This window comes from Rattus norvegicus, chromosome 14 (assembly GCF_036323735.1).
Source record: "Rattus norvegicus strain BN/NHsdMcwi chromosome 14, GRCr8, whole genome shotgun sequence".
NCBI classification, from domain to species: Eukaryota; Metazoa; Chordata; class Mammalia; order Rodentia; family Muridae; genus Rattus; species Rattus norvegicus.
In genome coordinates, this window is record NC_086032.1 from 66,917,312 (window position 1) to 66,941,296 (window position 23,985).

General features: G+C 37.0%; 1 protein-coding gene and 2 non-coding genes across 7 annotated transcripts in view; 1 reads left to right on the forward strand and 2 right to left on the reverse strand.

Annotated features, from left to right (window-relative positions):
• Positions 1–23,985, reverse strand: part of Slit2 (slit guidance ligand 2) — a 338,857-nt gene that overhangs the window by 87,651 nt on the left and 227,221 nt on the right. For 3 of the 5 annotated variants that reach the window (NM_022632.2, XM_017599278.3, XM_063273311.1), the window contains 6 exons: positions 17,418–17,489; positions 16,893–16,964; positions 11,943–12,014; positions 8,997–9,140; positions 8,722–8,885; positions 4,316–4,466 (listed from right to left, as the gene is read on the reverse strand). In NM_022632.2, the coding sequence (NP_072154.2) occupies positions 4,316–4,466; positions 8,722–8,885; positions 8,997–9,140; positions 11,943–12,014; positions 16,893–16,964; positions 17,418–17,489 (675 nt within the window). Of the gene's footprint in view, positions 1–4,315; positions 4,467–7,836; positions 7,861–8,721; positions 8,886–8,996; positions 9,141–11,942; positions 12,015–16,892; positions 16,965–17,417; positions 17,490–23,985 lie in introns of all 5 variants that reach the window. The other 2 variants (XM_017599277.3, XM_039092141.2) reach the window with 1 other exon arrangement.
• Positions 5,037–5,146, reverse strand: Mir218-1 (microRNA 218-1). The gene has a single exon (NR_031931.1). It is a non-coding gene; the product is annotated as a microRNA 218-1 (primary transcript).
• Mir3565 (microRNA 3565) lies at positions 5,037–5,150 on the forward strand. Its single transcript, NR_037348.1, has one exon. It is a non-coding gene; the product is annotated as a microRNA 3565 (primary transcript).

Here is a 23,985-nt window from a genome sequence, read left to right on the forward strand (position 1 = left end):
TATTTAAATGTTAAGAAATGCAAAGACTATTCAAAGCCAGCTTATACAGAGGAATCTCTAGAACAAGGTTTCTAAGCCTTTTTCACTATTGTCAACCTAGCATGCATTCATTCATGCCTTAAATTCCTGATTCATACCTTCATCATTCACAGATCAATTTATACATAATTCAAATACTATAAAGTGCCCAATGTATAGAATTTCAGTATATTTGTAAATTCGAAAGGCAAGCAAAATGATTCATGCATGCAACTTCAGTATTCAGGAGGCAAAGGAGGAAGACCACAGCAAGTCTGAGGCCAGCGTGGTCTACCTGGTGCCAAGTTTTGAACGCAATATAAAAACCTCCATCTCAAACAAAGACATAAACAAATGTCTCAAACAAGACCCAGCACACCCATTCTTACTAAGTCAATATATTTTCAACACCCCCCAAAGTACTCCAAAATCAATACCAATCATTGGCAACAGCCTTGTTTGATCGTCACAGCCAACTCCTTCTCACCATCCCTCATTCATACCACACTGTCTTGGTGTTCTTATTTTGGATATTTCTCTTAAATGGAATTGTACACAATGTCTTTTGCTTCATGATGTATGATGTTCTGAAGATTTTACTTTAGTTTCAATTATGTCTAGGCATGTGCTTCTATTCGTTGGTCTACACACATAAGTGTAGTTGTCCACAGGGCCAGAAGAGAGGTATTAGATCCCCCGAGGCTGAGTTATTTGGAATTTTCACATAGGTTATAGTGTTATTGGTCGTTGGTTGCTTTTGATTGCTGAGGGACAGAATGGGCACCCCACATTCACTTAGCCAGGTATCGTTTAGTGGGATTATAAAGTGGGAAGCACAGAGAGAAACCAACACAGTAGCCACAAAGTAACTGATGTAGACTTTTGTACTGAGAGGCTGTACTATGAAGAATCTAGCAGTGTTTTTATTTTGTTTTCTTTTAGAGAGAGAAAGAGAGAGAGATTCATAGGATTTTGGAATTTTGGAGTAGAAAAATAGTTAACCGTGTTAAGCAGAACTTAACCATTCTAAGAAGAATCTGGAAGAGTGTATTCCTGGTGTTAGGATACATATACTATAAGTCCAAATCATTAGTTTTCAGAGGGTAACAAAACTCTATCAGTAACTGAGCTAGAGAACATTCATTTGGAAAATATTTTGGCAGAGAATCTGGCTTCATTCTCTATATGTCCTTAGAGCTTGCCCAAGGCTAAATCAAAAAGCAATTTATTTGCATTTTAAAAATTAATTTCTTTGATAGAATGATTTCGAGGCCACCTGACATTGAGTGTCTGGAGTAGTTATTCCTGACCTCTGTTCTGCAGATCTACTGTCATGTAGAGCAAGCGGTGCACACATAAATATAAACTGTGCAGCCTGGAGAAGAAAACAACACTAGAAGTCTTAAGAATGTCCCCAGAACTAGGGCTGCAAAGTAAGATGTAATTGTTAAGGAGCTTAATGTCATTAAAGAAAAGCTTCTTATTCTCCACTGGAGGAGGTGAGTTGTTCTGAGGGCAAGACCCCATCCAGCTAAATCTTCAACATGTGAAGTGAAAGAACTTAAGGAATCCTTAGGAATGCCCCTAGAAAAACAGCAGATAAAAGCTGCTGATCCCAAAGGTATGCAAATCCATACCAAGCTGTCAAGGAAGTTTAACGTTGTTATCAACAGGGTCGTGATTTTGGAGACATGAAAGATATAAGATGAGGGAATTGCGAGTGCTTCCTGTGGAATCCAGGAAGTGATTAGGCCTGTGATATCAAACAGGTGGTGAGGTCTGGCGTGTGTAACAAGAGTTGGCATCTTAGTCAGGAGGCCTGTGCAGTTACTGAATAAAGCGGATGTTTCACTTGAGACTCCCAAGGCGGCGGATGCCAGAACCTTGAGACTTCTGTTAAGAAGAGCTGTAGGCAGGAAGTAGAATGAGCTCCAAGAGAGGAAAGTATAACACATGCAGCAAATCTGCCATGTAAGGGAGGTGCCACCTCGGTACATTCAATCTGAAGCCCTAGATGCGAGAAATGGAAGTACAGCCTTTGGTGTCCACCCTGTTGGGTTTGAGTCTTGCTTTGGTCCAATCTTTCCTCAGTATTTCCCCATTCTTCCTTTTTGAATGGTAATATATAATATGTGCCATTGTTTGCTAGATGCAATTTCTCCTCCCTCCCTCCTTCCTTCCTTCCTTCCTTCCTTCCTTCCTTCCTTCCTTCCTTCTTTCCTTCCTAATTTTCTGGGGACAAGTATTACTTTGTGTCTCAGGAGAGACTTAGAACTTTTCAACACTGTTGAGGCTGTTAAAGACCACACATGCTTTTGAAATTGGATTATACATATTTTGAATCATGAAATGGCAAAGAGCCTATGGGGACCAGTGAGAGCAATGTGGTTGTTTGAATGACAAAGATTCTCTATAGGTTCATGCATGTGTTAGAACACTTACACCCCAGTGGTTGCCACTATCTTGGAAAGCTATCGAATTTCTAGGTGTCATGGCTTTGCTAGAGAAAGGGTGTCATGAGCTGTGAGAGTCTAAAGCCTTTCACTTTGCTTATATCTTTGCTTCCTGTTTGCTTATGAAATATGATCAGACAGTTCTCTTCTCTCCCTGATTTGTGGACTCCCCTTCTGTAACCACACACCAAAATATACCCTTCCTTCTAAAGTTTGCTTCTGGTCCTGATATTTTAGTCAAGGCAGCAGAAAAATAATAGTTTAGCATTTTCTAATGACTAATTAAACAGATAATATTTACATATGCTTAGTGACCAATCATATGCCTTCATTGAAAAAGTGTTCATATGGATATTTTGACAAGTTTGTTAGGCAATATAACCTTTAGATTGTTGAATATTATGACAGGTCATATATCTGACTGTAAGTCCACAGTTAGTACATGTCTAGTAAAAATTCTGAATCCAAATTGCTTACTGAATGCATGGTTTGCAAACATAATTTCTCTTAAGTGTTTTGTGCCTATTTTATGTGCATAATATAAAAATTTTGTCAAAAATATAAAACAGAATTTCTGCTGAATCTTACATTTGAAACTAAGTTCTAGTAAAATTCTTGAGACTTACTTAACTCATTTAAACTTTAAGCTTATTTTCCTCATTTTTCATGCTCAATATAAAATCGCTTGTGTGGAGCACTATCAGAAATAAATACAAGTACACATATAGACACACAACGTATAGTTTAGGGATCTTGCCATATGTTCCTGGAATTTTTAAATTCTTGATCTAGTACATATACCATGATCTAGTGGGTGTTAAAAAAAAAGTCTCCTGAATGGCAAAGAAATTGGTTTCTTCAACCCTGTGAAAGACATTATTTCTAATTATTCAAATTGCTTTAACTTCATTAAGTAACGGGCATGTGTAAAGACACAGTGGGACAGAACTGATAATACACAGTGCCTGCCACAGAGAGGCTGTAATCTCGTTGAAGACAGAAGGATTATGCATACACACAGAGACAAGCGACTTTGCAAAGCAATAAATGACAAATAGCAGATGGTACCATAAATAAACATCACTAAGATATTCATGAAGTGATTAGATTCCACTTGTGTTTTCATGGATCTTAAAAAACTAACATTATACATCTTCCTTTTATAGCCAGCAAAGGTGAACTGCGTGTGAGCACAGAATCTACAAATAATCCCAAAAGCACACCTTTTTTTTTTCATACTGTGGATCCTATTCTAAATCTTTAAGTATAAATTTGATCAGATCCAAATTTTCAGCTTTCTCTAATCTCTAACCTCTGTTTATAAACGCATAACCAGGCAAACAACTATTGTTTGTCCTTCCACAACTGGCAGTCATAGAGTCTTTTCACTTGAACTGGAGAAATAGTCAAATAACCACCAAATAGATTTGGGGACTCTTAAATTGTTTTGTTTGGCTATTTGAAGGATTATATGCCATCCTAAAATAATGAAATGATTATAAATCATTTTCCCATAATGAATATCCAATATTAATCAGATATGTCTGTTATTATTAACATTGCAATGTGATGACTGATCTTTGAAAGATAAGTTGATTGTTTAATTGATGCTTTAAAAGAAGGGCTCACCTTAAATACTTTGTTCACACACACAAAAAAGCAAACTGAGACAGCATTGGACATATTCTTTGCCAAAGAAGAGGTGGTCTCAATCCAATGTGTATCAGTTAGTTAATTCAATTATTTAGAAGTAAAATGCCATGACAAAAATTCCAATGCTTTCATGCTGTGTCTCTAGTCCCTTGGCCCCTCCCAGCCAGGATTTTGTGGTCAGATTAACTTACAGCTCTGCTGTGTACTGGGGAATATGGTCTGGGATTTTGTTGAGTTTTTGATTGGAGCAGTCTACTGTGGTCCCTTCACAGCGACATTTTTCAGGACAAGCCAAGTCTGCAAAGCAGTCTCCACTTAATTTTGATCGATAATCTTCTGTACCTATTGAGGATTCAAGCCAAACATAAGATTCTGAGTCTGCATGTTAGAAAAGTCATTAATAGAACGGGAAGAAAAGTAGTAGGGTAGCTTTATATTATGCAGCAGGAAGACTATTTAGGGAGCTTTGGTCAATGGATATCAGGTGAGGGTTAAAAGAAAGGCTTGGAATTTTCTGGAAAAGAAGAGTGACCAGATGCACACGACAGGAAAACATTCATAGAGGTGAGCTTTCACAGCTGTACTTTCTGCTGATCCGATTCTGAGCCCTGCTAGTCATCTATTTCACAGATAATCACACGATGGGTATGAATTGTTAAAAAAAAAGGTTTATTTTTCTCTGAGTCAAAAATTGAAAACATATCTGGTAATAAACATACTCCTGCATATTATTGTAAAGTGGGGCTTTCAAGGTTTTAAATTTTTTTCTACAGACTTTTGTTATTCTTCCCCTCTCACATATTCTTCAGAAACGCCCCCAAAGCCCTCTTTAATTTTTTTTTCATTTTGAGTCTATAAAAAAAAAAAAAAAGACAAGTAAGTCCTGCCTTGAGCCTCAGCAGCTTGTCATGCTGTAGAAAGCTGCGTGACGTTCCATGGTGCTTGACGGAACCATGTTTTACTCATACCTCGCAAGCACATGGTTAGATCAAGCACAACAGAAAATCTCGCTACGTTATCACTACACCAACCACTAGGCCAGAGGGAAGACCGAGAGGAAAGACAAAGGGAGGAGAAAAGCTACGGACGGTCCGGAAGCATAGTACGGTTACGTGACATGCATTCTTCCCGCAGATTGTGTATGATCATAGCGGAAGCATAACTACCAAAGGTGCCTGGAAACACAAAGAAGGGGCTATGTGGAAAAGGCGCCTCCCATGTTCCTCAGAACTGCAGCGTGGGCAACCACAGCTTTCGGGAAACATCCAGGAAGAAGTTGAAGGTGAGCTACAAGGACAACAGAGAAGCTCAAGAGATCTGTGGTTTCTTCATGGGAAATAGGTGCAAAACATCAAAACTAGAAGAAGGTACATCGGGGATTGAAAGAGGGTAGGTTACATTTCAGATGAGACACTTTTACTTACAGGCCAAATGGTGAATTCCTGCAAAAAATAAAGATCACCAAGGAGGAAAGAAAGACAGAATCATTCCAGTTAAGGTTTATAGACATATACAAACACAGACACACAGACACATGCACGCACACACGCACACACACATCCATCAAACAATGTTCTCTTCCTTGTTTCTTTACCATGACAGACATGAGATAGCATTATGTGATGCGTTTGTCATGCTTTTCAGTATTATGGCACTTTTGAAGTATAATGGCTTATAGGCAATGCAACGGCCTAAAAGATGTGCAATACAAATAGAATGTTTATGGCTTCCTTTAATGGATGAACTGTGTGTGAGACAGGTATTCTATTGTGCCATACAGAATAGCAATAGATGAGCACACATATAAAATGAACGAAAAGCCAATAATGGAAAGTTACAAGGACAGTAGATGGATAATAGTGAGGAGGTAGGTCATAAACTTCTAAATGACCCGCAAGTTTTAAAGCATATCACTTGGTGGGAGCATAATTAGAATTTCAACACAAACTGAATGACAAGTATAAAAGGGTCACATTGCAATACAACACTGAGAGTCACCCTACTAATTGAAGAATGTGTTTCCTTTCAGTCTTCAGAGAGTTAGCCACAAGAAAGCTAACATTATTCTGATAACAGTATCAATACTAGGTTCACTGAATGCATGTAAAAAGGTGTAATTACTATCACAGCAGACAGCAGAGCTTATTTTAACACCGTGGGTTACCTGGACACAAATTGTAATTAGCATTCGATGTGGAAAAAAGAGCAAGGTGAGCAACAAGCAGTCAATGTGCCATGGAGTCTACAAGTAAACTTGAAATGGGAATTTAACTATCAACGACTAAAATGTAAGATATTATCTTTGGTAGAGAAGTATTTTTTAAGCCTATCTGGACTTCTTTCTTCCAGCAAGAGCAGAAAACTTAACAACGAGCACGGCATTTGTATTGTGTTGAGTTTTACTGGGATCATTGCATTTAAATTATTAAGAAACTGAATTGAATAATTTGGCAGTGATTAGATGAATTGCCACAATTTAGGAGTTTAAATCATATTTGTATGCTAGTCTATGCACAGGCTGGTTTTCAGAGGGTTTCTTTTTCAGCTAATCCATATTTAGTAGGTAACTGCACATAATTGGCTAAAAATAACAAAAGCTATAAATGATCATGAAGACCAATTAATTGCTCTTTTCAACACATTATTGCTTATACCGTACAAACACGTAGACTATTATTTGAGCATTAAAATTCAAAATAAGCAATATACTATTATATATAATTAATTAAATGATAAGATAAATAATAAATACATCTTTAAATTGAGACCAATCAATACCATATGTATATATGTATAAATCAGGATGAATCCATACCATACATAGATATGGTGTGGATTGGTCCTGATTTATACAGTGAATTAAAGCAAACAAGTCAAGAGGCATTTACACAAGAACAAAGTAAGGGACACATTTTAAAGAGCTGGTTCCAGACTCATCAGTTTGAAGGTATTGGATGGAAGCAAAGGGGGAAACATTACAATTGCATCTTTAGAAACACGGACTCCTTCTGCTTAGATTACTCAAGGCATTTGTGCCCATTAACCGCTAATGACTTCAAGATACATGTGAATATCCTGTCTGCAACATAATAAGCAGACTCCAGACAGGCGAAAACGTACAATTAGGAATAAATTAACAAGAAACCCCACAAGTGCAGCTAAATCAGTATGAAGCAGCTGCCTTTTGTTAAAAAAATAAATTAAAAATAAGCAAAAAAGTATTCTTTTTAAGTCAGGTGTAAAATTTTTGTTGTTGTTAAAAATGCAGCTTTGCAAGCTTATACCTGATTTTATATAGAACTAGCTCTTTGACAATAGAGGGGCTGCTGTCTTTAAAATTAGCTTGGTAAGCTATATTTTAAAAACAGACTGAAGGATTAGATACTCAATGTAGAGAGAAAAAATATGATTTAAATAGAAAGCCATAGTTCAAATATTTTCGTTACCGTGAGAAATTTCAGATTATATGCAAAGGAGAGAGGGAGAAGAGAGAAGGTGTTTCTGGGTTTTATGTTTTAAAACAGAGAGGTTCGGCATCAGAAGCTGCATGCAGAGGTGGGCTTTCAGGATACAGCGATAAGTGATCTATGCGTGAGGCACTATCTATGAGGTGTTCACTGTACTCCCCCAAACATGCACATCAATGTTTAGAAGCTATGTAAGTCGAGGAAAAGGTGTCTGCAGTTAGTCCTACCACCGAGCAAAAACCTACCTGGAATGAAATACTGCTCTTTAGCTAAATAAAAAAAGAGAGAGAGAAAAATAGAAGATGTACCTGAATGTCAGCCAGCAGAGATATAAGTTATCTTAGATTAAGAATGGATTAAAGTTACTATGGGTAACCGAGTGACAATGTATATCCATCGAAATAACCAACATAAAGTGAGTGATAAGCTCATTATAAACATGGACAATAACATAGAGAGTTTTTATATTACATGTTTAGCATGTATCCACTGCACAGTGAGAAATGTGCCCAGAAGAGTTAGGTAGCACACTCCCCAAATGATAATTAATGTTTCCTCCCGTCAGAACACATATGACACTAGACCAATATGAAGGGTGGAGTAAGCTTCCCCGTTAACAGCCATACGATGCTTCTGTTGGATAAATGCATTATTCACCAAACGGAAACAGATAGTCTCAGAAATGTGTCCTCGTGCAAGGTTTCAGAAAGCAATGAGGCATCTTTGGCCTCTTACTCTGTACTTCTCAGGTTCAAAAAAATACATGTAATCAATCTTATTTCAGTTTGTGCATAAGTAAAAGCAAGTCCAACTATTTGCTGTTGGTCAATAGAGAACAGCATAGCACACAGAAGGAGTAACACCACTTGAAGGGTCTTATGTTGTCTAATCCTAGGAACACAGTACAAGGATCCAAGGTTCCCTTTCATTTGACTGATATTAATTTTAGTACACACACTATTTGCGTTGTGTGTCTATTTCTTCTGCTTTCCCCCTTCCCAGACAGAAGGAAAAAAAATAAGACTGTACAATAATGCTTGGTAATCAGACAAAGGCAGTGGCTGTTGCTAATTTTCATGTAACTGTAGCTTTCAGTCCTAAGGGAAATGTCTCATGAAGTGAGAAATTACCTGAACAACGGAATTTCTTGCTTTTGATCTGTCCAATTCTTTTGTTAGCCAGGCGGCGGGGACTGGTGCAACGGGCACCGCTGGTCTCAATTGGGTTGGTGTGGAGATAATCCGCTAGCCACTTGAGATGGCAGTCACAAATGAAAGGATTCTGGGCCAAATGCCTTTCAGAAACACAGCAGAAGAGTTTTATACACTACTTGCATGGGACTCGGCTCGCACATTCACAGTGAGAGTAACCGGCATTGTACTCTGTCCAAATTTTGCATACATACATAGTTTGGATGGCTCTGAGAGCTGAGAAGGTGCCCTTGGCAACAGTCTGAAGCTTATTGTCGTATAAGGAGAGAAGGTTCAAGTTGTGCAGGTCCTGAAAAGCATCTACCCGAAGGCAGTTTATCTTGTTGGCATTCAATAATCTGTTTGATCAAATAGTCATAAAATTAAAGTGTGGCATCTCATTAAGTCGCCTGTAGTATAGCCCTTCTGGAGGAAACCTGAGAAATGCATTTAATCCCAATATCAACTTTATAAATCTAATAATCATGTAGGCACTACAGGTTGGAGCTTGAGGGGCTACATGAAAAAGCAAGTCAGATGGTCAAATGGACAGAAATCTAGTTCTACCATAAATGGATTCAATAAATCAGATCAGAAGGCTACAAATAATGACAAAAACATAAAGCCATAGACAAAGAGAGAAGACACTCAGCTTCTGTTGTCAAAATCAGACTAATAACAATTAACATGATTAGTATCTCCAGCCACTTTGGAGAAGTTGAGTGTCTTTCTAAAACAGCTGCCAGGGTGGTTATTATAATACATATGGGATCACGATCTACCTCCCAAGACCATGTAATAGCTCTGGTCAGAGTAAAAGACTAGATAGCCAACATCCTTCCAAACGCCCAAAGGGGCCTGTAGCTTAATCTTGGAATTCTGCACTCTCACCCTGTGGCTGTCCCAGTTTACAACTTGCTATTTTTATTAGGTCTAGATTATCTTATCCTCTCTTTAGAATTTTCTCCAAGGTGTGTGGCTTGCTAGTCACATTGCTTCTCAGAATTCTACTAACCATAAACACGCTCCTTTCCCACCCTATACTGCTTTATATATTTTCAGGGTCATTCGGCCTTCTAATCCCCAGTTCTTTCAAGTGACTATATGTAGTCTATTTTTTAATATATATATATATGTATATATATATATGTATTATATATGTGTATATATATATGTGTGTGTATGCATATATATAGTTTAAATATTTTGTTATTAATGTTATCAAAGGCTGCCATTTGTACCCAGGATGTCATGGGTTTTTGTGTATTTTGTTCCCTACTATTTTATACACGTCTAGGACATACTATATGCTCAAATGTATCTGCTGACACATGACTACCTCACAACCCTCCCGGATAGGAAAGTTACAGTACTACATTCAAGGTTCCAGTTGCAGTACAAATACCCATCTAAGACGTTATCATACCATCTCACTGCATCAATGCATTGTGGCAGTGTGCTTTAAAGATCATATACTGTCAGGTATTATTCATGGAGGTTAAATATAGTTACAGATGTCTGTGTCTTACCACTGGTGCAATACATCTTTTCCAGAATACAATTTCTACCTAAGCAGACTCTCCTGCCTCTGTGACTTCCTAAGCACAGTGTGTGCTGCTACAGATTCCATTACCTGGTTCAAGCTGAGAGCACATACCTCTAAACCCAGCTTCGCCATTTTTGCAGTACCTTTTTAATATTCTTTGTCTCTACGTTGTTATTTTATTTGGGGCATTAAAACATCTAATAGCTTGAAATTATCTGCCATGCGGTTTGGGTAATTCTCATGTAATGTAATGAGTATGTGTTCTCAATTGACAATGACAACAAAAATATTTACAGCAAACACAGTTTTGAATTTCACTTGCTTGATATTTACATTCTTTATGAATATGTCAGGCTGTGGTGTTATGATCCTGTTTTCTGTGCTCTGTGCTCTCTCATGAGGAGCTGAAGTCTGGGGCTTCTTTACAGTGCACCAAAAAGTTGCCTAAAGGCCCTGGAGCAATGTTTTGGATCTGGGGTGGGAGGTTTGAATTGGGAGAAAGGTTCAAGACGTACACTTCCCCATCTTTGCAACAATACAAGCAATGCTGATAATGTTCTTTAATTCATAAATTGATGGAATAAAGGAGTTGGGAAATAAAAAAAATAAAGATGAGGAAATGGATGAAGACGTTGAAGACAGTTGTTTCTGTGTACTCATTTTAGAACAACAGGATTGAAGAGTACAGACACAACAGCAGTCAGTTCCTTAGGTTTTTAGTATTCATTAACTCCCGTCTGTTTTAACAAAGCTAAAAATTTTCACTTCATAATGTTCCTGGCTATGGGCAAAAAAATTAGGGTAGCTTTTTTCTTTCTTTCTTTTTTTTTTTTTTAAATTCTGGAAGACTGAAAAATGGGTAGTTCTTGAGAGTTGGGAGATGGGCTATTAAAAACAGTGGCTTTATCAAGAAGGTTCTCTTCAGATCTTTATGCTTTCCTCACACATTTGTCACTGTCCCTGTAGATAAGTGCGTTTTGAGTGTTGATGGGAAAGAGAGCAACGGTGGGGACAATAGTTGAGGATCCTGGGCATTGAGAGTATTGTTGGAAAATAAGGATGTGGTAACTACTTAGCAATATTTGAAGATCGCACCAGGCTCTATCTACAGTGTGGAAGCATGTATAGACTAAGTGGAATGGTTTTTCTAGAATGGAGGGGGTCACAGACAACTCAATAAAGAGCAATCAGGAGACTGCCCCCACCCCATGCTTCACTGTGCCTGTGCCTGTGTTTGAAGAACTAGCCCTGGAGTGTGTGCTCTTCAATCTTCTGTGGTAACGGACTGATGAATTCATCCCGTCTCTCTAGCTCTACCTCAGCTACTACTAACATCAGAACAGAGAGCCTTTATGGCGTGCATATAGCTACAGAACCTCTCCACAATGGGGCAGCCAAAACACAGTCATTATTTTATTAGGGAGAGAAATGTCTTAGATACCTCTCAATAGTTGTGCCTTCATAGAAATAGCTATTGTCAAGGTTACCAGTGCTACATTTGTCATTTTTATGTCATTACACTGTTTCATTTTGGATCGAAGACTCAAGACAATTAAGAGATTTAAAAAAGACATTAATATTAGGTTCCATAGATCCACAGTAATCAAATACTTACAGTAGCTGTAAGGAAAACAGTCCTTCAAATAAACTTTTTGGGAGTTCTGTGATTTTATTTCCATACAGGACACTAAAATAATTATATAAAAATGAGAATTAAACAAGCCTAATTAGTTCATGTAATATATATACACATATTTATTTATTTACTATAAATACATACATACATACATACTCACATACATGACACACATATGCTTAAGGAATTTATTAAGCACTTAATATATCATCGAAGCGAAAATGAATAAGCTAAAAAATGCCTGAGTATAGATAATATATAGGTTTACTTACATAATTTTGGATACATAGAAAATAGATTAATAGAACTATATAATTCACAATTTATTCAACCTTTTGTGAAAATAGTACTTGTCAATTTGAAATATTTTCTGCATACAACCCCCCACACACATATGCAGGCAGTCAGAGTACGGTATATGCAGTAAAGATCAGTTAGCATAGAACCTATTGCTCATAAAATGAGTGATTTCAGGCTCCTAACACTGATCGATAAATAGGAAACCAAATAAGGCCAGGAACTTAAAAAGGAAATGATATAATTTTATGTATGAGAAATATAAGATCTGGAAAAATAATCATTATAAATATGACTTGAAAACTTTTCCAGTGTGTACTTCTCCTCCGTCAAGTGTGAAGTGGAATGCACCAGCAGGACACTGACTTCTGAGTGCACATCAAGTGAGGATATTATGGGAAAGGACCTTGACTTAGTCAAGTCAGCGCATCTGCTGCCTAGCACAGGTGTTAGGTGTTCTGGTATTGGACTGACGCGTGAAATGATGATAAATTAGCTGAGAATAATGAAGGAACGTATTTTGAAGCTGGGGTGAAACAGTGGTGGAAAGAACAAAACGGATCTGAATGAAAATAAGGGAAAGACCTTTAAGTGTTAACGATGGGTTCCCAACAATGTTTATGATAGCATCTAAATTAGAGTATAAGAAAAATGTGTAGAAATTAAAAGATATTCTTAGGGGACATTTGACTATATATATATAAAAAAATCATAGGTGTATTCATTCAAGTTTCAAGCATATGGCTCAAGACACTCTTTCAATATCTGGTTAAGTAAATAACCCCGATAACATACATATGTATAAAATTGTAACCCTGCATAATTTGAAAGACAAGAAAATTATATTCAAATATCTATCCCAAATACCAGAATGATAATTTGTGAAATATACAGTTTATATGGCTAAAAATTAAAGATCGAAAGATATTTAGTAACATTGAAGCACTTACAATACAAGGCTAGGTATTTGAAATGTAGGCCATTTTATTAACAATACTATATAAATTTTCTTTGGAAGTATGTGCACATAAATTTACAACTGAAGCAGAAAGTGGGAAGTAGAGGTTATTTGAATGGAATATATGTATGTATATAAATGTGTGTATATATATGTATATATATATATTTGTACATTTCCTACAATAAATTTCCGGCAAAATTATGAGTAGAAACACATTATTTGGAAAAAGAATAGATGAGAGTATTGATACATAAATGAAAAGCTGAAAATTTGAGTTTAAATACATAATTTACTCTACATAGGACAAACATACAGTGGGAGAGATTACTAGAGTGAAGGAAAAACTGTTCCCCTTTTAAGATGTCAGAGGGAGTTGGGATGTATTACAAAGTAGGAAGAAAACACTTAAAGGAATAAAGCACGGTGCTACATAGCATAGGGGCGCAGCCCATTTATTCAAATTCCAGTGTTACAGCTTTAAAGCACACATGAAAGGTCGCTTATATAGACTATAGATATAGTTTCCTTTAGAGAAGCAAATCAATTAGAAAAGAAACGATTTTTTTTAAAAAAAAATCAAAGAACAAAAGAAAAAATGCTATACTGTTAGAGTTTGAAGAGGAGATTAAGAAAGGAAAAAGGGTAAATGTATGCTTCAAGGTCAAGAATAAAAGAAAGCAGTAGGGGACACAAGTAGGCAGATTAGGATGACATCAGCTCACCCTATTTAATTAAATTAAACCATCTAACAATAGCCACTGTGCCACTGCGTGTGCCAGCAACTTTGCTAGACTGTAAGCATGGTACCCACTTTAATTAAATTCAAGCGGTATGCTACAAATGTCTGTGGTCTGCCAACATACAGCTGATAGGGCCAGGTTTAGTGGGTTTTATAGCCAAAGAACAATCCAAGGTGTAATTTTGAAAACTGCATTTTATATTTTTAAATTCTCTGATGTTTAAAAATCAACAAATATATTCACCAATTGTGAGAGTTTCACTTTAAGAAGAAATCAAAAGGTGAGTCATTTATGAATGTGTTCAGTTGGGGCTTTTGCTTAAAGAAGGCAGAGATGTAACTAAGGTGCTCTGGTTAGAAGTAATGTCATGTTTGTATCATAGAACCATTCTCTTTCTCAAAAAAAAAAACATTTTGACTTTTAAAGGATCATGTTACAAAATCCGTAAATTAATATTGTTAGTAGCAGATAGAATAGGAGGAACTCAGCAATGACACAGGAAACATACCAGTGAGATGTTCCTGGTATATGGTTTATCAACTGTAAATGCTACTAGTTATCAAATATTAAATAACCTATGAATGAGATTTCTAGATTTCTCTACAAAAATGTATTATCATTCCAGGGCAAGGTCCAGTGGGGTCTCTCTCTCCCTCTCTCTCTGTGTGTGTGCGTGTGTGTGTGTGTGTGTGCGTGTGTGTGTGTGTGTGTGCGCGTGTGTGTGTGTGTGTGTGTGTGTGTGTGTGTGTGTGTGTGTGCGCGCTCAGCACAGAGTCCAACATCAAGTATCGTTGGATGCTTGGTAACTCCCACCTATGAGTGTTTAGAGACATGGTGACTCACACTACCAGGATGTCTCTCATAGAGCTGCGTGGCTGTTCTGCCAGCACCAGGGATCCTCCTGCCCCTACCTATAGAAAGTTGGGGTTACAGATAAAGTCACTTCTTGGACATAGCAACTGTGAAGATAGGAGCAGCCGAGACATCAGACAAAATTATCAAAAGCCAAGTCAAGAAAATCACACACACACAAAAAAATAGATAAAAACGATGGAAAGACAAGTCATAAAATATAAAGTGCAAGAAGGCCATTTAGAATTCTTTCCTATGCTTTACTTTTGCAATATTTTTGATTTGAGAATTTTGTACAGTATATTTTGATCACATTTGCTCCCTCCCCCAACTCCTCTCAAACCCACTTTTCTTTCCCAAACATTGGGTCTTCTTCTCTTTTTATTTCTTTTTTTTTTAAATTTTGTTTTGTTTTCTTAACTTTAAACCCCTCAAGTATACCTTTGGATGTGTGGACTCCATGGGGCCCGGGAAAACTACCGGGGACTGCACATTTAAAGTAAATGGATGGAGTGGCAAGGATGCTTTTTAAAAGGAAAAGAACTAAAAAGAGAAACTGGAAGAAAACACATAGAAACAGACAGACAGACAGACAGACAGACACACACACACACACACACACACACACACTGATACACACCATGAATGTGTGTGGATTTCCTCCCACAAGATTAAAGGGAGAAACAAACTACAGAGAGCAGTAGTATTCCATCTAGTACGCTTGCCCTCAAAGTAACTTTTATACATTATAGAAATTTTAGTGTTACAGTAAGAGAAACAAAATTTTATGTGATAGTGAGATGACTCAGTAAGTCAGAGTGCTGATGTCAGTTATCCCTGGGGGCCACAGGTGAAAGGAAAGAATGAACATCTACAATTTGTCCTCTCCTCTCCACTCAGGCACAAAAGCACACATACAAACATCAATAAATAAATGCAAAATGTAGTAGTTTTTTGTTCCCAAGGAAAAGAAATCATTCAATTAGTGTATGATTTTAAAAGATACTGTGCCAATAATACATTTCCTATTGTATTAATATGTAGGAGTGTAGTATATACTAAGTATTAATGTTAATAATAGTAAATACTATTGTACATATTAAGGGGCCTTAAAATAAATCTTTGCACAAATCAAGCCTAATTGTCTCTAAGACATGCAATATTTTGGTAATTAAATATCAAATTTAAGTTGTTTTTGTTTTAATGGAAGTTCTATAGAGGTGCCAACATATTGTTTAAACCATTTTTACATCTTCAGTAGATATACTAGTCAAATTAACATATCTATCTATCTACAAATAAAATTGCAGAAAGATATTAAAAGATGAGGTATAAAAAACTTGTATAAACATATTTTTCTTTACTTATTGAAAGTTTCTACAGGAAAGAAGGAGGAAGGGTCTGGCTTCTGAAACCTGAGAAGCTGGCAACAATTTATTATCAGTGGAACAAGTAAGAAAATTAGTAAGCTAGACTCTACAGTCATTTTATAAAAAAACCAAAAGGTTATTTTACTTGATACACTCTGAAAACTTTTCATAAGTAGAAATAATGGTAACCTTTAATAACTTATTTTAGCCCGTTTCTAATATGCATAGTTCTCTTCCTGAAACTCTTCTTGACCTTCACAGCTAATGCTTATTATGAGACTCCATCGGAGGGGAAATCCTCCTGTAATGAAAGAGGATGAAAGGCTGGCTCCCAGGCCTCACTTACTCTCAGCAAACTCGGACTTCAGCATTCTAAATGGGCCAATGTTGTGCTGAGATACATGAAGCTATAGACTGAGACATAAATCTAGAGTTGTCTGGAGGACTTCAAAATGCCTGTCCTGACACTCCAGCTGGATTAGAAGTAATCCCCCAAAGGAACTGCTCTCCTTCCTTTAAAAACAAGAGTTAAAACACATACACACGCACACACACACACACACACACACACACACACACACACACACACAATTTCTACCCTAAAAATTGGCTAGTGTTCACGATAGACAGTGGGTCTCTGAGATGATGAAATTCATCCTTGGTTATTTAGAAAATTTTGGATCCCCTCTGTAAAACCGTGTCTACTTACAGGGAATTCAGAGAACGCAGTCCTTGGAAGGCATCTGGAGCAAGTTCCGAGATCTGGTTATTACTCAGGTCTCTACAATCAGAAATAAGGCTGGGTTAAATGAAATAGGATGCCATAGCGATTGGCTAGACAAGAGCATTTACTTTCCATGTTGTCTATGACGACACAAAGACACACATACAACTTTCAAACTGAAACATCAGAGAATCGGGAAATTTAAGGATGGATCATACTCAGTGAGTCAACTACTGTCCATTTGCTTAAGTTATTAGTAAGGACGGCATCTTTAGACGATAGTATACCAACGATGTCATGACCATTTCTTGTGGGAATCAATAAACTAAATTACAGTGAACATTAAAAATTACAAGGTTTCACTAGTAAGATTAAAGTGCTGTCATACAGCGGGCAATCGGACTGTCATTAAGCTGCCAATCTCTTCAATGGCTGTGCTTAATCATTCCTGCAGTCTTGACCTACATAATTTAAAAAATGACATATCATTGCACGGCCCTGTTAACTCACAGTCGTCGAAGCTTTTTGTATGGTGAGAATGCTCCTGGAGGGATGACCCTTATGGAGTTCTGTTCCAAACGTCTGCGATGAAAAAAGAAACACACATTGTTTAGAAGGAAAAGTAAAATTCTAAGACACATTATACTCAAACATGAGATTCATATCAGGAAGGGAAGTTAGTATTTTTTATGAGGGATCTTTTCTTCTTTTCCTCTAAAAATCAGTGCTAAAATTAAACGTGCTGCCCTTAAATGCGAAACAAGATTGGAACAAAAATGGAGGTAGTAATTATAAAAGTACTGCCCAGCCACTAACCAGTCACGGGTGGGTCAGAGGATTCCTTACAGGGGGAAGCATGTGTAGAAAATAGGGCATGTATTTTAATAAACCATAAGTAAAGGGGATATACAAAGGCATTGGATTTAGATATAAAATATATTTTCACAATAACTATTGGTTCAAAAATGAAGTTAATGCCCTATATTGAATTTATAAACCTCTACCCTCTAAAGAAAGCACACACCACGAGTTGAAAAGCCTACAATGCTCACACAATGAACTGTGGAGCTATTTATGAGGCACAATCCTAAATTCTAACTCGATACATGATAGAGATCTCTTCAGTAAACAACGCATATCTGCTAATTTGATATGGGACTACTACAAGAAAAATCTTTCCAGAAATTGCAGCCAAACACAGGTGGAATGTTTTTACAATGTGATAAAAATCAAAGTAAATTTACCTCTCGGGCACTGTCTGCTCTAAGCTTCTGCTTTGTGAGAAATATGAGAAATGCATACCCAGCCACTAAACCCACAAAAGAGGAGGCCTAACCCAGTCACTTAGTAAATGCTTTTGTTCATCAAAATTATTTCTCATCTTTGTTCTCTCCATATCAGAACTTAAGAGCCTTACTTTGTAGTTACGTTCTGGATTCTTGAGAATGGACGCCAGTCCCAGTTGGGATAGGAGTAGTCACTGAGAGGAGCTGGTCAAAGACTGAAGCATCCAGAGGAAAATCCAAAGTGTATTTGTTCTCTGTTTTAGGGAATAGCCCCAGAAGCCACCTCCCTGGAACCCTACTTTCAGCTCCTGCCAGAGGTAGTACTTCCTTATTTTTAAATTATTTTAATTTCTTTAGCCTCTGCAGAATTGTAGCTAAGTAGAAATTTTACTCTGTGTTACTTTCCTACACATTTCAGGAAGTTCTTGCATGTTAAATTCTTATATTAAATGCCTGGAATACATATTTTCCTATCTCAGTTTAAAAATAAATACACATATATATTTACTCGCCGAAGATATATATGTGTCATATGTTCATATGCATATACACATGTGCAAACATGTTTTCTCATATGTAACTATGTATAGAGATATATGGAAGTATGCATATACATGCATATATATTTTTATATTTGCATATACATATTTTATTCTTGTATTCTAAGGAACAGATTTATCTCAGAAGACAGGAAACCATTCGTATTAATAAATATAGTTTAGGACCAGGAGAGAAGGCTCAGTGTGAAGTTTTCTACTCTACACACATGAAGACCTGACCTCTGGTCCCTAGCAGATGTGTATGCAGTGGCCTGTGGTGTCTTAGGTCTGCAACCCCAGTGCTGGAGAGATGGGAGAGAGGAGCATATACCCAGGTTCATGTTGGCCGGCCATTTTAGTTGAGTCTTGAATTTGAGACTGGTCCTGCTAAGACTGAACCCCCAGTGAACTAGATTGTTGGGGGGAGGGTGGCAATGGGGGGAGGATGGGGAGGGGAACATCGATAAGAAAGGGGAGGGGGGAGGGGGATGTTTGCCCGGAAACCGGGAAAGGGAATAACACTCGAAATGTATATAAGAAATACTCAAGTTAATAAAAAAATAAATAAAAAAAAAGTTATGTCTCAAAAGAGAAGAAGCTGGCCAGGGACTAGGGAGATGTCTCAGTGATGAACATTTCATACTTATCTGTCAGAAGACCTGTGTTGAGTTGCGTGCACACATGTGAGGTGACTCACAACTGTTTCTCACTCTAGCCCCAGGGCATCTAATGTCTTCATCTGGACTCTGTGCATGCATGCATTAATACCCATACATACCTCCTTCACATACACACAAATAAAATTAGGGTAAATATTAAACAAATAAGTGGGAGTTAACTCAGGACAGTATATGATGTCAACTTTCTGCTAACACACATACACACACACACATTTAGTATTTGAATTATTTGTCTAGGTATTAAAAAAAATACTTCTCGGGGTTGGGGATTTAGCTCAGTGGTAGAGCGCTTGCCTAGGAAGCGCAAGGCCCTGGGTTCGGTCCCCAGCTCCGAAAAAAAGAACCAAAAAAAAAAATACTTCTCAAAGGATCTAAATACAGCAAAGACTAAGTTATTTTACTGTAATAATGACCAGTGCATTTTTTAATGGTTGTTTAAAGGTCATTTTTGTTTCTGCTTTGATCTATTCTTAGAGTTAAATTACAAGAAATTTCAAATAGATAGTCAATTGCAAAAAACCTTTACAAATCCGTTAATCATAATAACATGACAATAATGAAAAAATTTGTTTATACAACTTTTCATAATACCTTGTGAAATTATTGAAACAAATGAAAATGGATCAATAACAGCACTCAGTGATTCATTTTCATAGGTAGATAGAAATCATGCTGCTTTCAAGTTGTATGGTGAGGGAAAGTATCCTGAACTTGTACATTTATCCCAACCTCTTCTATTCTTTAGTAGTATTTAAATTATCCCATGGGAAGTTTAATGCTCATTTATGATTTTTAAAGTCTAAGTACCTAGAATACTTCTAATAATTTCTAATTGCTCCAGTGGCAATTTAGCATGCTTTTTACATTTGATCTCAAAGATGATTTCATTGAAAAGTATGTATTTGTCTGCATAAATATATGCACATGGCTGTGTGCAGATGTAGATCCTTGTGCACATGGGGTGGAAGACAGTTCTGGATTCATTTGAGTTGGAGTTATGGGCAACACCCCACTTGCCACATGGCTTCTATATTTTGATATCAAGTATCCATGACTGTACTGCATGCAATCTTAACTGCTGAGCCATCTCTCTAGACCATAGGTATGTGTAGTTATGAAAAACTATCTCAATCTGTATTAAATCTCAACAAAATATTTATATTTAATCAATCACAAACAGAATAAATGATAACATAAGTTTTACAAGCCGAATATCCAATGTTATAAAAGTATAAAACAAAGAGAATACATGATGAAATTATAATAGATTTTATAAGGAAACGCAATTATACTGATGTACCAAGATGTAAATTTCCTATTGATTACAGTTTCACTTGAAACGCATGTAAGAGAACACTGAGCAGTGAATGCCAGAGACAGTGGTCTGGCTGGATTTTCCTTTCTGCTTGCTTCCTACATGGCTAAAAGGGTATTTGAGAAAGCGTGTTCTGCTCTTTACTCTCAGAAGCTAATTTTTTTTTATCACACTGTCTCAGCAGTCCATTAAGGATAAACTCCTTCTCTAAAAGGGGAACAAGAATACCCTTGGCAGGGAATAGAGAGGCAAAGATTAAAACAGAGACTGAAGGAGACCTTCAGAGCCTGCCCCACATGTGGCCCATACATATACAGCCACCCAATTAGACAAGATGGATGAAGCAAAGAAGTGCAGACCGACAGATCGCTCCTGAGAGACACAGCCAGAATACAGCAAATACAGAGGCGAATGCCAGCAGCAAACCACTGAACTGACAATAGGACCCCCGTTGAAGGAATCAGAGAAAGAACTGGAAGAGCTTGAAGGGGCTCGAGACCCCATATGTACAACAATGCCAAGCAACCAGAGCTTCCAGGGACTAAGCCACTACCTAAAGACTATACATGGACTGACCCTGGACTCTGACCTCATAGGTAGCAATGAATATCCTAGTAAGAGCACCAATGGAAGGGGAAGCCCTGGGTCCTGCTAAGACTGAACCTCCAGTGAACTAGACTGTTGGGGGGAGGGCGGCAATGGGGGGAGGGTTGGGAGGGGAACAACCATAAGGAAGGGGAGGGGGGAGGGGGATGTTTGCCCGGAAACCAAAGAATTATTATTAAGTATTAAATAAAAAAAAAGGATAAACATGATTGCATTCCTCGATCAAGAAGAGTAATTCTTAAACGAGATGACACACTGTCACTGTCACGGAGGCACAGACTCCACTAGAAAACATTTCATTTTTGTTTCATTCTTATATAATGGACAAACCACGAACTATTATGCCCTTACATATCAAACTCTCAGAGTCGTTAGACTTTGTAAAGTCAAGTGCGTTCTTTTTTACTTTATATAAAATGTAGAATACATTCACAAACCAAGCAATGTTTATATAATAGTGTGCCCCTAATAAGAAAGTGGAGAAAGCCTTTGGTCAAACCATAAATATAAGAAAGAAAAACACCAGCATTTCCAGGTTTAAAAAAATGGCAACTATATTTACATCTCTTAGTTCCGTTAGCTTCTGCTCTCTGCTTATTATATTAGAGTAGAATCTGCTGAGTTTCAAAGAGTGCACATTTGAGCCCATTGTTCCATGAAGAATCTAATTAAAACCATTTCAAGATTATGGAAACAGATAGTGTAATGGATAAGACGTATTTGCATGATTAGGATGAAGCACACCATAATTAAGAGTCTTCCAAATGTCAATCCTTGAGAAAATATGCTACATCTTCTTTTCAGGAAATAAAAACAGATTTAACGAAGTGAATAGGGGAAAATACTATGCCCTAATAATGCAAGGATGTGTCCTTTCATGTAAACTATGACTGGACCAATTTCATCCAGAGGATTTTTGTGACCAAATCCATAAAATTTTATAGTTATATACAAATATCCATATCATTTTTTATTTTATAGATTTATACATTATACTGTATTATTCCTCTTAATATATGTAATTGACGATATTGCTATTATCACTTCCTTAAAATCAGAAGGATAGTTTAGTTGTTTGCTCAGTGAGATGTGATAAGAGATTTAATTGTATTGAACAGAGAGGAGCCCCAAATCCTCACAAGGGGATTTAACCAATAAATACCTTTCTCTCCTCACTTGACCTAGCCCTGCATTTTTCACTCTTGCTGTTTTATGCTATAAATCTCAGCCCATCTGTGCTCCTTAACACCAACTGCTCATAGGAACTTCAGGCTATTAGAGATCTAAAAAGAACAAGAAGACTGCACTGCAAAGCACAGAGAAGTACCCTGTGTCACGTGATGATCTGTTGCTATGTGACATAAAACACTACACTGATTATGATGGGATAGATGTTACACATAAACTTTACAAAACACACTAGGATTGACTGTTTGAGAGATTGCTAAACTAGCTACACACACAATTATGAGATACTGAACATATTACTCTACTTCAACATTTACTTCTGATCCATTTCAATGTTTTCTCTAAGTCAATTTATCTAAAAAAAACACACACAAACTAACATTCACATGGAAATATTAAGAAGCCCTCTGTAACAGGCCCTTATATGGTTCGATGTACATAAGTACAAGGCTCTTAAAATATTCGACTTTTGTTGACTAAAAGCATGAATCGTGCACTTACACAGACTGGATTAAATCTGAATGCACCACTGTTAGGTTAGGGGCCTTACAGAAGCCAGCTTCCTTTTGCGGTTTAGCTTCAAGGTTTGAAAAGTAGTGAGAGAGAGCTTACCTCAGTGCCTTGGTAAGAACTATGGTATAAACAAAGAAACTATATTGTGTTTCCTTGTACAGACGTAGAAGAATAAAAATATGACATATACATAAATATCTGCAGGTATCCTGGTCATCGACATGCATTGTTTAGACAACAAATATGTCACCTGGTAGAATCCCTCATGTGAAATTAATATATGGGGTAAATAATGTTTCAAAATCAATGAGCAAAACAGCTATTCAAATAATTCTGTGACGATAATAAAAACAAGTATACAATTCACATCAAGATCCAAAAGCCAGCTCGTCGCACTATCTATAGTCACACTGAGTAATGTTTAGCTTTTGCTTCATTTTGGAAACTACAAAAAGTTTTGATGATACTCAGTAAGATATCAATTTGGATTGACTGTGCCTGTAATATACAGCCCAGACGCTGATTATACAAGCCGATAAAACTGACAGGTCTTCACATTTTCTCCATCTGCTTTTAACGTAAATGTCAAAAACAGCTGCCAGAGAATGGACCGTGGACTTAATGGGGAAGGGAGGGAAGGCGCAATGACTCTCTGTCTTCAGGAAGTTAAATTGCTCGGTGCAGACAAGGAGGTCTCCACACAGTAAACACTAGCATCTGAGGGCAGAGCGTAGGTTCTCTTTACACTGGGGAGTTTCTTGTCCATTACAAGGTAATTTTACAGTCAGTGCATAATATTTCTAGAATATTTAAATTTTAGCCCTGGGTTTACATTATTGACTTTCTCTATGTATACCTCCTAAAATTAACCAAGCATATTAAGACGAGAATATTATTTCTTCTCATAAGCTTTGTTGCTGGAATTTTACCAGTTTAATAAATGTTGTCTCT